General features: G+C 39.5%; 1 protein-coding gene across 2 annotated transcripts; it reads left to right on the forward strand.

The window, feature by feature from the left end:
• Positions 1-2,997: 2,997 nt before the first annotated feature.
• LOC144056792 (uncharacterized) lies at positions 2,998-13,921 on the forward strand. Of its 2 annotated transcripts, XM_077573858.1 has the most exons (18): positions 2,998-3,480; positions 4,334-4,465; positions 4,545-4,707; positions 4,873-5,065; positions 5,157-5,249; positions 6,198-6,251; positions 6,384-6,461; positions 7,085-7,138; positions 7,293-7,382; positions 8,018-8,071; positions 8,226-8,315; positions 8,942-8,995; positions 9,142-9,228; positions 9,481-9,589; positions 9,849-11,255; positions 11,790-11,945; positions 12,061-12,114; positions 12,470-13,921. In XM_077573858.1, the coding sequence occupies exons 2-18, from the start codon at positions 4,360-4,362 to the stop codon at positions 12,730-12,732; spliced, it is 3,105 nt and encodes a 1,034-aa protein (XP_077429984.1). In that variant the 5' UTR covers positions 2,998-3,480; positions 4,334-4,359; the 3' UTR covers positions 12,733-13,921. The 2 variants fall into 2 exon arrangements, with proteins under 2 accessions (XP_077429984.1, XP_077429983.1); XM_077573857.1 differs by having other exon boundaries at positions 2,998-4,465.
• Positions 13,922-14,634: the final 713 nt, after the last annotated feature.

Below are 14,634 nucleotides of genomic sequence, written 5' to 3' on the forward strand. Positions count from 1 at the left end.
GCAGATGTTTGATCATTTCACAAGCCTATAAAAGGGCGATTGGTCTGCCACTGGCTGCTGTAATACTGATTGATGTCGGGCAGGTGGGGGCCACTGTGCTGCCCTCAGACAGACTCTGTTTATTTATACAGTCTGCCGTCTGCCCACCTCACCACCACGGGGCTACATTTACTGAATTTACAGTCGGCAGGCGAGGGGAAAAAAATATGCTAATAATGCAGCACATCTCTGAGGAGAAGCCAAAGCCTTTTTCTATCCAAACTTTCCATGGTCATATCAGTTTTTATCAGTCTGAATCTTCTTCGCATTCACTGCCAATATTGCTCTCTATAGTACCAATCTATTACTTGCTACTCTGTTTCCTGGGGTGTGCACAAATTGGATCCAACAATGAGATGCCGTAATGATTGTCTTTGCATATTTGGTGCTGATTTTCAATAATATATTTTTGATATTATAGTTCCGGATACTGTGCCACTTAAATTGCACTCCTCCGCAGGAACGAAATGAACATACAAAGAAAGTACTGTATTGTTGGGAAGCAAAAGGATAAACTTTCCTGTGAAAGCCACCTATCAATGCTATTTCCCACCACTTACGCTGTTTCACCATTAAAAGGTGCTGAATAGCAAAGGCCATGAAGTTCCTTTCCAATTTCTGACGCTTTGAAGCGGTCAATTGTTGGATGGAGGCTGCCTTACAGAGCATGCAGTCTGTTCCACTGAGCACGCAGTAGCTTAGGGATCAGCCCATGTCCCTGACAGGAATGTGTCACTGAGTGCTGGCCTGTCCACTGAACAGAGCTGCGAGCCTCAGATCACTGGCAGTGGTACGCCTACGGGTTATTCTTTATGGCTGTGTTGCTCAGTGGCTGGCTTTCTGCTGTGCAGCCCTCCAGATGGATGCCGGGACAGCATAGGCCACGGGGCTGAAAATCCCATCAAGGACCAGTTCCAGGCCCTTGCACTGAGAAGATGAAGCACACCGGCATGCCAGGGGACACAGGCCAAACCTTTCTGCACCTCCATCAGCAACCCCAATCCTCTTCTCTCACTAACCTCTCCCCACTCCCTCTCTTTTCCTTACTTTTACAGTGCGCTCAACCAGCCAGAATATGAAGTGTGGCCTTTAGGGGTCTCGTGGTCCTCACTTGTTAAATTAAGGAGCTGACTGGCTGATGGATTGACCCTCAACAGTGCCTGTACCTCACATGTTCCTCCTTATGCTGTACGCTTTTTTTATTCAGCCTTTGTTGACCAGACCTGCATTAGCTTCTCTTAAATGCGTTTGATGGATGATGCCAATTTTCCTTCAAAAACCCAGATGAGCAGCCCCTGCACCCGTCCCCTCCCTTGCTTTCTCCTCAGGTAACCCCTGGAAGCATGAAGGAACAAGAGTTAGAGAAAATGGCATCAAACAAAAATTCCACCATGTAATGTTTCCTGGGTCTTGACTTTTTGGTCTACATTGATCCCACAAAAGCACAGTGAAAATGTCTTCCCAGTTCTTAATTTAGGCCATTTCACCACTTACATAATGCATGTTGCAAATAACTGTGTTCACTTATTTAAACCTAGTGTTTACCTTACTGACTTAAAAATAAATAACCAAAGTTCATAAAAACTTGTGCTAGATAAAGTCCATACCAACCAAATCAGATTTCATACACTAAAAAGGCAGATAAAAAAAAAAAGACTTATTTCTCTTACGCTCATTCAGATGAACTGGGTAAGAGGCGAGCAGTGTTGCCACAGTTACCTTGAAAAAGTACTGTAATTTTACTTTACTGATTACTTGAGTTTAAAAGTACACAATAAATTATGTAGAGTACATTTTACTCATACCAGTCTATTTGGTCCCACTCTAAACAGAGTAAAATTTGCACTTAGAAGAGAGTAAAATATTCACATTCAAATATCAACCTCCAGCTTGGGAGACTGCCACTGCGTACTGTTTGTTTATATCCAAAAGGAGACTTTTGGTCTTGGAGTTACGAAGATTCCAGCTGACACGAACGATTTACTAACACACAGTAGGGCTCAGGGAGTAGATTGGCTATCTCCCAACCTGAAGTTGTGGGGTTGTTCCTCAACCCTTGAGTGACTTTTATTTATTTATTATTATTTATTTTACTCTCTTCCAAGTGTATATTTTACTCTGTTTAGAGTGGGACCATATAGACTGTTTGAAGTTACATTTCCTCTACAGAATTTAATGTGTAACTGATATTTTACTGATTATTTAATTTTAAAAGTGGCTAAATTAGATTACAATTGAATCTATTAGTTACTTTCAGCAGACGCCAACAGCCCTATTAACATACATTAATCACATTTTATCAATACTATATAGATTGGAAATGCATTTTTTTAGAAGTATTTCTGGATTTCACTGAACATAGATGTTCCACTTACTTTTTTTTTTTTTAAGTGTTTCTCGACTTCACCTGATACATTTTTATATACATAATATGAAATTTAAAAAAAGTCTTTTTTTTGACTGTCACCTGACATACTGTATTTAAGTGTTAGTAACGCACTGACAAAAGTTAACATTTCTAATGTTATACAGTAACTAAAAAACTCAGGGGCCTTCTGCATTATAGTCACAGCCCTGCTTCACACAACCTGTTGGGATTTTGTAAGCTTGTATGTACTGTGCTTTGACTTCAAATATTTCTTCAAATGCGTTCCCATCACGGTAGGACTCACTCTCACTAAAAGTTACTTGCTGTGATGCTACAGTGTTAACAATACTTAAAAATTTCTCGTTTCTGGTCAACACCAATTCATTGCCATTCAAGTGATATGTGAAAGAAAGAGGATATTTTGAAGGTACTTCAGAGACACTGGCTCAAGTGCTGCACTCTTTTGCAGATGGACACACAGGTGGGATCACAGGTGGGGAAAGAAGGGTGGGGAGTGCCCTGCCAGTTTTGTTTGCTCATGCATTACTTGTGTGTGTGTGTGTGTGTGTGTGTGTGTGTGTGTGTGTGTGTGTGTGTGTGTGTGTGTGTGTGTGTGTGTGCGTTTGTTAATGTGGTTTAGACCGACAAATGATCTGACATTTGACCTGGGAAAAGTTGACACTTGTGTTTAGAGCGACACAGGCAGTGTCGGCCTAATTCAAGACTTGTTTTTTAATTTTTTAGGGTCTATAAAAACGTTTTTTTCTGTAAAAAGAGAAAAATATGGGCCTACTACTCAGCTAGGACAATAATTATGCATGAATTCATTTCTAAATATCTTATAAATATGATTTTTTGATCTGTCAGTGTAATCCCCTCGTCTGAGATTTTGTGTGTGTGTGTGACATCCTACTGGCCGTTTTTTGTTATTGCACTTTCACACACACACACAAAAGTACACACAAAGGGGGCGGTGGCATGACGTGTAATGTGGGCGTGAGGTACACTGGATCTCCCGCGAAAGCGTCATGCGTCAACGTGGGATGCAGACAAACACAACGCAGAACTGCACAGTAAGTAACAAGCATATATTCATTGTAAATAAACCCAATTTAATGAGAACACGGTTATTTTTGTTGCGGTGAGGTAATTTCATCAAGGCAGTGCAACTTTTTACGCTGTTTTAGAAAGGTTTCATGATAGAAAATGAAAACTTTTTAATTCGTTTACGTAGATGCCTCGTTCGGTTGTTGCTGGTTATTCAGATATCTAATTTAAACACGTACGTGACGGTTGCTCCACCATAATAATTATCTCATATTAGGACAGGCGGTTGGGACTAAGGATGGATGGATTCATTTTGTCTACGAAGCGGATATTTTGCCGTGTTTTAAAAGTTCACGTAGCGTTAGTTTGCCGTGAACCGCGCGAGAACTATACAAGTTTGAATTCTGTGTCGGCAAAATAGCGCTAGCAGGAGAGTTGCCGGTAGCCTCTCAGTACTATATTTTGTTGTGAAACGCGAGAGAACTACAAGTACTAATTCTGCGCCGGCAAAATAGCGCCAGCAGAAGAGTTGCCGGTCTCGCCTTTAACAGCTATCTTGCCGTGAGTCGCGCAAGAACTACAAGTAGGCCTACGAATTCTGCGCCGGCAAAAAACCGCTAGCAGGAAAATGTCCACTGCCTTTTCTCTAACGTTTGTATTTATCTTTGGCCATCTGTTACTTAATTAATGAGCGAGCTTGAGCATTTTCACGTATTGACAATTCCGAGGTGACGTCATCTCTCATTGAAAAGCATTAGACTTTGGATCGTTGTAGTTTGATTTGTGAGGATTATTTTGATTTTAAAATATGAGATGTTTATATTATTGTTTATAACAATCATTTAATTTTTTGAATATTTACTTTTTCTTTGGGTACAGAGGCTCTTGATTTAAAAAAGAAAAACATGCCAAGGCAAAGGTGTTTGAATCCAAAAAAAGAAGCAATGCTTTATATCGATACCGGAAGAGACAAACATGGACTTGATGTGAAATACATCAGTGAATTCAAAGGTAAGATACATCTAACAATAACAGTTAACTAAAAAGTGAATCTTCCACCTGACTTCATTATTATTTTTGTCATTACTAGGGAGAGGGGTCTTTGCTTGTGCTTCTTTTGAAAAAGGAAACTTCCTGCTAGAATATCATGGTGCACTTCTAAGCAAACAAGAATGTGAGAGGAGACAGAGATTGTACCATGACAAAATGAAAGCATTCATGTTTGAGTTTCACTTTGACGGAAGAACTTGCTGGTGCGTATTAAGTCCATGCTCCATTTAATTAGTCCATATTAAAAGTCCATAATTTGTTAAGACTCATTAGCTTTGAGTCAAAACCCGAATGGGATCTTAAATCAAGAAAATCAACACTACCGAGTTCTAACTATATAATATTAATAATTGGTTTTCTATTTGAAGTGTTGATGCAGCAACAGAGGATGGGTCACTAGGAAGACTGGTCAATGATGACCACATCAACCCAAATGCCACAATGAAGTATTTAAATGTGCAAGGAAAGCCCCATCTGTGTTTATTTGCGACACGGGACATTGACCCAGGAGAGGAGATTACATATAATTATGGTGACTCTGACTGGCCATGGAGAAGCAAGGTAATCATATCAGAATGTGATGAGTGGTTAGTGATCTGAAAATCTGTATTGACTGAATTAAACTCATGATGTTTGTCAATTTAAACCTCAGGAATCTGGCCAACAAAACACATCCACATCCAAGCTCACCGTGGAGGAAACTACATCTACAGCGCCCACAGATGCTCTGAAATCTTTTCAAGAGGTAAATCATGTACACTATTTTAGTGCTCTTTTACAGTCCATACGCTATGTACAGGTTAGGGTTGTCACAATACTAAAATTTCAAACTCAATATCGATACCCAGGAAAATACTTGATGCTTAATACCTTTCAATACCATACCAAAAGATATACTAATCCTAAAATAACAAAAATAATTAAGACAATCATTTTTTCACATGCAAATAAATAATTTAAACAAATGAAAGAATACGCCATATTAAAAAATGCCACTTTATTCTACGAATGACTGTCTGAGCCTGTCGTATCACTGGTCTTAATTTTCTTTGCGGTTGGAAGTTTTTTTTTGTTTTGTTTTTTAAAGACAAGCATGTCAATGTGCTCCTGTGCCCTTCTTGGCTTGCAAATGAGCCCTGAATTTACTAAAAATGAGGCACAACTTGAAGCAGCAATGCACGAGCACACTAAGCTAACCATGAGGCCGCGGCTAATGGCTAATAATAAAACAACAGTCACTTACTGAGCATAAGTCTAACCGCGGTAGCCAGCTAACGGCTAATAACAAAACAACAAGGCATCTGGCTTTTTCTTGTCCACCAAAACTGGCACGTTTAGCCCTCCTGCCACCACACTGGTCATACTAAGCAGCTGTAAAACATAGCTGAACAAGCAAGGTTGCAGTGTGGGCTCTCCTGGGTGCGGGAGCCTGTCTTCCGAGGCAGCGATGCTAGTGGAGTGTGCACGGCTGACGCTGCAGGAACGCTACCATGTATCGATAGTATTGATACCATTACAAAGAGATATTGTATCCGGATACGACGTGTTTGAAAAGTATTGATACTTTTGACAACCCTATTAAAAGTACACAACGTGAATGGATTTTAACGCCATCTTTAACTCTTAAAAAACAGACAAAGTTTACCACTCATACATGTCTGTGTTAAATGTTTCCTTCCTGTCTCTTTTGCAGCATTCTGACGCAGAGAAGTCTGCCCAAACCTCCAGAGTTGAACACATTGAACAGGTACATGTAGTTGTTCAATAGATTTCAACGCCATCTGGCAGTTAAAAACTGTATGCATATTTCTGCACTTTCAGTGAATTTGTAATCAAACATCATTTCTGTGTGTATTGTCTCTGTATTTTTCTCTTTCAGTGCATGATGGAGACAAGGCACTCCTCAATGAGTTTGAGCCAGAATGACCTGAGTCCACCGCACAATAGTTCTCAAAAGGTAAATTACTTTATCACTAATGAGTGTCATTTAGCATCCAACTACAGTAATTGTTTGCAGTGCTCTATCAAGTTACCAGTAATATTTTGGTGTACAGAGAAACTTATTGAAGGCTTGATAATATTTTGAATGGACCGAGTGTATGTGTGCGTGTGTTATCACCCAGATTTATTGTGTATTGGACTGACACATTTCGTGATAGTATTTTCAAGTTTTAAGTCACAACCTCATCCATAGGTTTGAATGTGTGTGTGTGTGTTGTGTCCAAGTATGGCATAGACTGACACTGGCATACACTGACTTTCGCCGAGAAAGCATTTCCTGTAGAAGTTGTCGCACTCACCTACTTGTGTGTGTGTGTGTTCACATAATCTCATGGTTTAGAGGGACATTTAACCTCATTGTATCTTTAAGTCTTACAGTCACCCAATATCACCTTTCTGTGGAGTTGAATCACTATACATACAGTATATAAATATACTTGGTAGGCTATTGTTTAAATGACCTAACATAAACTCTGTGTTTCTTGATCCTGCATCACTCTGAATCAGCAACGTAATGTAAAGCGTTGTCTCAATGAAGGTATGTCTATGTTTAATGTTTCCTTCCTGTCTCTTTTGCAGCATTCTGACGCAGAGAGGTCAGCCCAACCCTCAGAGGTTGAAGATATTGAACAGGTACATGTGGTTGTTAAATGGATATCAATGCCATCTGGCAATTAAAAACTGTCAAAGTTTACCGCTCATGCATATTTCTGGAACTTGAAACAAATTTGTAATCAAACAGTCTGATGGCACCTGTGTGTATTGTCTTTTTATTTTTCTCTTTCAGTGCATGATGGAGACAAGGCACTCCTCAATGAGTTTGAGCCAGAGTGACCTGAGTCCAGTACGTCGTGAGCCACTCAACAATTCTCAAAAGGTAAATTACTTTATCACTAATGAGTGTCATTTAGCATCCAACTACAGTAATTGTTTGCAGTGCTCTATCAAGTTACCAGTAATATTTTGGTGTACAGAGAAACTTATTGAAGGCTTGATAATATTCTGAATAGACCGAGTGTGTGTGTGTGTGTGTGTGTGTTATCACCTAGATTTATTGTGTATTGGACTGACACATTTCATGATAGTATTTTCAAGTTTTAAGTGACAACCTCATCCATAGGTTTGAATGTGTGTGTGTGTGTTGTGTCCAAGTATGGCATAGACTGACACTGGCATACACTGACTTTCGCCGAGAAAGCATTTGCTGTAGAAGTTGTCGCACTCACCTACTTGTGTGTGTGTGTGTTCACATAATCTCATGGTTTAGAGGGACATTTAACCTCATTGTATCTTTAAGTCTTATAGTCACCCAATGTCACCTTTCTGTGGAGTTGAATCACTATACCTGTACATACAGTATATAAATATACTTGGTAGGCTGTTGTTTAAATGACCTAACATAAACTCTGTGTTTCTTGATCCTGCATCACTCTGAATCAGCAACGTAATGTAAAGCGTTGTCTCAATGAAGGTATGTCTATGTTTAATGTTTCCTTCCTGTCTCTTTTGCAGCATTCTGATGCAGAGAGGTCAACCCAACCCTCAGAGGTTGAAGATATTGAACAGGTACATGTGGTTGTTAAATGGATATCAATGCCATCTGGCAATTAAAAACCGACAAAGTTTACCGCTCATGCATATTTCTGCAACTTGAAACAAATTTGTAATCAAACAGTCTGATGGCACCTGTGTGTATTGTCTTTTTATTTTTCTCTTTCAGTGCATGATGGAGACAAGGCACTCTTCAATGAGTTTGAGCCAGAGTGACCTGAGTCCAGTACGTCGTGAGCCACTCAACAATTCTCAAAAGGTAAATTACTTCATCATTAATGAGTGTCATTTAGCATCCAACTACAGTAATTGTTTGCAGTGCTCTATCAAGTTACCAGTAATATTTTGTTGTACAGAGAAACTTTTTGAAGGCTTGATAATATTTTGAATAGACCGAGTGTTTGTGTGTGTTATCACCTAGATTTATTGTGTATTGGACTGACACATTTCGTGATAGTATTTTCAAGTTTTAAGTCACAACCTCATCCATAGGTTTGAATGTGTGTGTGTGTGTGTGTTGTGACCAAGTATGGCATAGACTGACACTGGCATACACTGACTTTCGCCGAGAAAGCATTTGCTGTAGAAGTTGTCGCACTCACCTACTTGTGTGTGTGTGTGTTCACATAATCTCATGGTTTAGAGGGACATTTAACCTCATTGTATCTTTAAGTCTTACAGTCACCCAATGTCACCTTTCTGTGGAGTTGAATCACTATACATACAGTATATCAATATAATTGGTAGGCTGTTGTTTTTGAAATTACCTAACATAAACTCAATGTTTCTTGATCCTGCATCACTCTGAATCAGCAATGTGATGTAAAGCGTTGTCTTTATGAAGGTATGTCTATGTTTAATGTTTCCTTCCTGTCTCTTTTGCAGCATACCGACACAGAGAGGTCCGCCCAACCATTAGAGGTTGAAGGTATTGAACAGGTATATATGGTTGTTAAATAAATTTCAACGCCATCTGGCAATTAAAAACTGTCAAAGTCATGCATATTTCTGCAACTTCAGTGAATTTGTAGTAATTAAACAGTCTGATTACACCTGTGTGTATTTTCTCTGTATTTTTTTTTCAGTGCATGATGGAGACAAGTGACTCCACGTTGACCTTGTGCCAGGGTGACCTTAGTCCAGCACTTGAGCCTCAGACCAGTTCTCAAAAGGTAAATTACTTCTTCTTTAATGAGTGTAATTAAAAGTACAATTACAGTTAACGGTCAACAATTGTTTCCTGTGCATGTCAAGTCATCAGCAATATTTTTGTGCTCTGAGAAACTTCATTGGATGCTTGATAATTGAAGTCAGAGTTTGTACATATTTGTTCATCTAAGTTTTTTTTCTGCTAGCAATCCCATATGCTTATTAAATATTTTGCTAACACTTTTTAAATAAATACCCCCCCCCCCCCCATCCAGGACTGTTGGAAACACCTTCTTGAGGTCTCAACACTGTCACCCTTTGACAAGTGTGTTCTATGCTTGGGACATATATCTTCTTTTACATGGACTGGATACAGATGCAAAGGTAAACCATATATTGATAGCATTGCTTTGAGTCCAAATTTAGACGATACAGCCAGAAACCAAACAAATGATGCCATTGGCCACCGAACAGTTGTCTGCATTGTGGACATGATGTAACAATTTAATTACTGGCAACTCTTCTTACACAATATAAAATACAGCACTGATTGGTACAGAGAAGAAAATTGTTTAAAGAAGTTATGTTGAAACTGTAACTGGCACTGTTTGTTTGACCCAACATTTTCTAACTCTGTTCACAGCATGTTCAAGAGTCTGGCATCTGTCCTGCTACAGACGAAAGAAAGCAGAGGATGAAATATTAGACTCGGATGAGGAGCAGAACTCTGGAAGCAAATATGTCCCTGATTCAGATGAGGATTCAGATTCAAGCATGACTTTGGTGCCTCATCAGTCTAAAGTACGACAGAAGGAAGGAATACCAGCCTTACCCACTAACAACTCTAACAGTTTGGACACACATTTTCCAAATGACGCTGGCACATCAAAATGTTTGCTCACAGATGTCATTGCTGGCGAAACGTCAGATTCAGAAATTTCTAGCAAAGACTCATCAAATAAGCATGTGAAGAACAAAGATAAAAAATCTCTAGAACATCTCAATTTGACCAATAGAAATGACTGTTTTGTTTGTGGTAAGCCACAAAGCAGACTGACTCGCCACCTGAAAGTACACATGTCTCACCCAGAAGTTTCATATGCATTTTACCTCCCTGGTCACTCTCAGGAGCGCAAGACTTTGTTTGAAAAAATGCGAAACAGAGGAAACTTTCATCATAACATTGCCATACTCCAAGGTGAAAATGGACAATTAAAAGTGAAAAGGGTGCTAAAATCTACTGCAGTGGCTGGAAACTTTGTGCATTGTATGCACTGCCAGGGCTTATACGCACGCAAAGAACTGTGGAGACATGTCCGAAGATGTTCGTTAAGGCCAGAAAATCGCAATCTGGATAAACAAGCTGGAAGAGCCAGAGTTCTGTGTTTTGCTACAGCCCAAGATACCGTATTCAGTCAACACTTCTCGAGTGGAATGTGGAAGCTTCTTAGCACAATGAAGACGGATGACATTGGCCTTGCTGTACGAAATGACCTATCTATTGTTCATTTGGCCCAGTCCCTGTACAATAAACATGGTCAAGATCCCACAAAGTACAAACATATTCGACAAAAGCTCCGAGAAGTGGGACGACTGCTGGTATGTCTGCGAGCAAACTACTCTGTACACAGCCTGGAGGAAGCCATAAAGCCCTCAAACTCTCAAACAGTTGTTCAAGCAGTGAAGCAAGTTGCTGGATTTGACGAAGAAAGCCTCTCCTACCATACACCAAGCCTGGCTTTGAAATTGGGGCACACACTAAACAAAATCTGCGACATCATTCATTGTCGTGCACTAATGGCAGAAGATGCAGCACTGATGAAGGCAACTGAAACATTTAGGAAACTATATACCTCCAAGTGGTGTGAGTTGATTTCCAACAAAGCTCTGAGCACATTGAGCAGTGCCAAGTATAATAAGCCAACAACACTGCCCTTTACAGAGGATATCCAGGTACTTCACCAGTACCTTCAGAAGACTGCTGACAGTGCTGTTAGTAACTTGATGGAGGAAGCAACACCGAAAAACTATGCTGAAATTGAAATTGAAGGTGAGTGTTCAGAATGTCAGATGATCATGTTTAGTAGGGGTGGGAAAATATGGGTACCTCAAGATTTGATTCACTTCCGATGCATCATTAGTACATTTGTATTTTTAAAACAATTGCAGAACTCAAGGAAGAGCAAAGATTTATATTTCATACTGACTTTTATTAAAGTGGCAAGGCAACCTGGTTTACAATAGTGTGTCAACACACATTTCAAAAAGTGCCAATGGCAGCGTTTGCTGTAACAAATGTTTAACTTCTCCCAGTGCAATATGCAGAAGACAACAGTGGCTTTTTATTTTTATGTAAACTTTAAAAATCTATTTTTAGTATCGGTAACTCTGAATCGAAGCAGAATCTTTTTAATACGACGATTGATGCATGAAAAAAAAACAATTATCGTTCTCACCCCTACTACTAGATGTGGCATCCTTTCCATCTTGCATCTGTTACAGCTGTACTTCTGGCCAATTCTAAAACTTGATGCCTTGGGGTCTGATGCCTCACTGATCTTTTATTATGACTATCTTTTTCTAGGTAACTTATCATTCAGTGAGAATGAAAATAATGAAGGCAGTGACTCAGAGGGCAGCGGCACAGAGGTCGGAGGACCACTTTGTGAAGATGGCAAAGACCTGGATCCAGCCTCAGACTCTATGATCCTTGAGCAGGAACAGAACTCTGGTGGCCAAGGTAGGTTCTCTGTCTACTTTACAAATTTTCTCTCAGCAGACGGGGCAACAAAGGCCGCCCGGTATCAGTATTTGTTGATGAGACAATTTTCACATGTCGTTTTTGTTTTTACCAGATAAGCTGTCACATGTGACGTCTACAGTAGGAGACACAGTCCCTTCAACTGGCGGTAAGACAAGCTTTAGGATCTTTGGATTATGTTATGAAAATATGCAATGATGTAAGGCCTCCTGAGCAATGAAATGAGCTAAAAAAAAACATAAAATAAAGTCACGTAACTGCTTAAGACTAGATGCAGTCGGTAATGGTCTTTTCTTTTGCCATCCTGCAGCCACACAATAGCCTGCATTAGGCCATAAATAATGGCTGTGGAGAGTACTATCTACTTCCTGTTTTTGTGTTGCAGCCACTGTAATTGACAAATAATCTGTGACATTAGTTAGACTTACCTTCTGATTGTTCAAGTATCTGTAAATATATATATATATATATATATATGTATTTTTTGTTTTGTTTACTTACAGTCCTCTCAGGAAAAGACGATGCTGATCAAGAAAGTGAGGCAAGGAGACAGCCAAAGAAAATGTGGAGCAAAGCCGAGGTCGCTGCAGTGATGCGACATTTTGGAAGCCACATAAAAAAAGGAAAACTTGCCTCCAAAGTTGAATGCAGCCAGTGTAAGCGGGCAGAGGACCCTGTGCTGTCACAACGGACTGTACAGAATATTAGAGACTTTGTGAGAAACCGAATAACCACAGCCAAAAGGCAGGCCCAGAAGAGACGGTAAACCTATTTGCTGGTATCTCACTGAGCAACGAATGCTTGCGAACATAGAGAATTTGGAGTTTTTGTCGGGATTCATAAAAGGTTGCAGAAATGTTCAGTTTTCACTTGTCAGTTTTTCCTGTCGCAAAGTTTTTTTTTAACATGTTCAGACAGTTTTTCACTTTTTGCAAGCATCTTCTGAAACCTTATATGAACCGTGACAAAAAAAACAACAAATTTGCTATTTACCCAAGCATTCATCACTCAGTGAGATACCAGCATGAGAGTTTCATTTAAAACTAAATTCAGGGAACTTTTTATTTATGTATTTAATTATATTTTCACTTAATGCTTCAGACACTAAGAACTCCCTGCACTTTTTCTCTTAGAAATTAAAACAAAAATCTTAAGGGAGATCTGAAGTATATGCCACAAAGGAGGTGGGACTTACGACTTCTGTAGGTCACACACACGCTGTTTCTGGTTACTGTTGCAACATAAGGGTGGAAGTGCGAGTATGGGGCACGGCCTATATGGCGCTACAATAACTGGTATCAGCGTAGGTGTGTGACTTACGGAAGTTGCAAGTCCCGCTTTCCCCGTGGCATATACCCCATTTACTTGCCTAATTTTCAATTGACCTTAACACAAGCTAATGACCCTGGCAGCACCCAGCACTTTTTGTTAGCAAATAGACCAATTTGTTTTAAAACTTAATGTTTAAAATTAAACTAAAAGCCTTTAACAAATTTGAAAGTTATAAACATGCTTAATAGCATTTCAACATTTAAAAAAATATTAATTTTGACCCCATTTTTTTCTTTTGCTACAAATGAATATCAGCTCCAAATGTGGTTATTGGCCTCTTTGACTACAAATAATCAGTATGGTGTCGGCACTGTCTATCACTACTACTATAAACTCTATATTGGAATATTAAACTACAAGGCTCTGAATTTTCAGTAGGATAAAAATGGCACACCAACACGTAGTGCGTAGTGGCTCGGAACACCTTGATTAGAAAGGACTTTGTAGAAAACAGTGTACAGTGTCTAGACCAGTCATACTTGTTAATAAAACATCTGTGTTTACTTTAATTTAGATTGCGTTTGTATGTTTTTACGTTTGTGATATTACAGCTTGGTAAGTGTGGGGTTGCTAATTTCTGAGGTTTAAAGGAGCCTGTGTCATTAAATAGACACTTTCCTACATTCTTTGTGCAGTTGCGTCTTAATTTGTGTGGCTGCAAATGTGAGGTAATTGTCTTTTTAAAGTCTCAATAATGTTGATGCTCATTACTGTCGTATTTTTTGTATTAGTCATGAAGAAACACTTACAGGGGTGAATTCATCATCCATCTATATCCAATTGCTCTCTTTTGGTTCTGTTCACCTAATGCATAGTGGTGTCAGGTGGTGTATTTATGTTAATTTTGGGTGGTGGGGGGCGTGACTACCTTGTCCCTTTAAAGTCACCTTAATCCTGTTTTGTCCTTGTAAACCACAATTCAAGTGTCGTCCCAAACCACCATTTTGTCAGGTCTGATATCTCAGGTTGTTAACCTCTTTTCTAAGCTCTGAAGGGTGCTAAATTCTTCTCAATTTTTTTGAAGTGATTTAGCCTTACTCCCATCATTCTAAACCCTTTTAAAAGGTGTGTCAACTTAAATCACCACCGGGCCTGTTTCTGAAATTTGTCAGTCTATACCATATAAACAGGTATGTGTGTGTGTGTGTGTGTGTGTGTGTGTGTGTGTGTGTGTGTGTGTGTGTGTGTGCGTGCGTGTCCTTGCGTAACATCTGGACCATCCTCCACAGACATGTCAGAGAGAAAATTCATCAATGAAGCTACACTGCACCCTCCTGGATGTTTGCAGCACCACAAGGACAGAGCAAAGTACACTTACTGTATATTTGGGTTTCAC

The sequence above is a fragment of the Vanacampus margaritifer genome, chromosome 8 (genome assembly GCF_051991255.1).
Source record: "Vanacampus margaritifer isolate UIUO_Vmar chromosome 8, RoL_Vmar_1.0, whole genome shotgun sequence".
In the NCBI taxonomy this organism is placed as follows: domain Eukaryota; kingdom Metazoa; phylum Chordata; class Actinopteri; order Syngnathiformes; family Syngnathidae; genus Vanacampus; species Vanacampus margaritifer.

Bases quoted from the DNA above. Each gene is read 5' to 3' on its own strand.
- LOC144056792 (XM_077573857.1), top strand. From the start codon at position 4,360: ATGCCAAGGCAAAGGTGTTTGAATCCAAAAAAAGAAGCAATGCTTTAT. The intron at 6,462-7,084 runs GTAAATTACTTT...TCTCTTTTGCAG, and splicing joins CGCACAATAGTTCTCAAAAG to CATTCTGACGCAGAGAGGTC. The intron at 8,316-8,941 runs GTAAATTACTTC...TCTCTTTTGCAG, and splicing joins CACTCAACAATTCTCAAAAG to CATACCGACACAGAGAGGTC.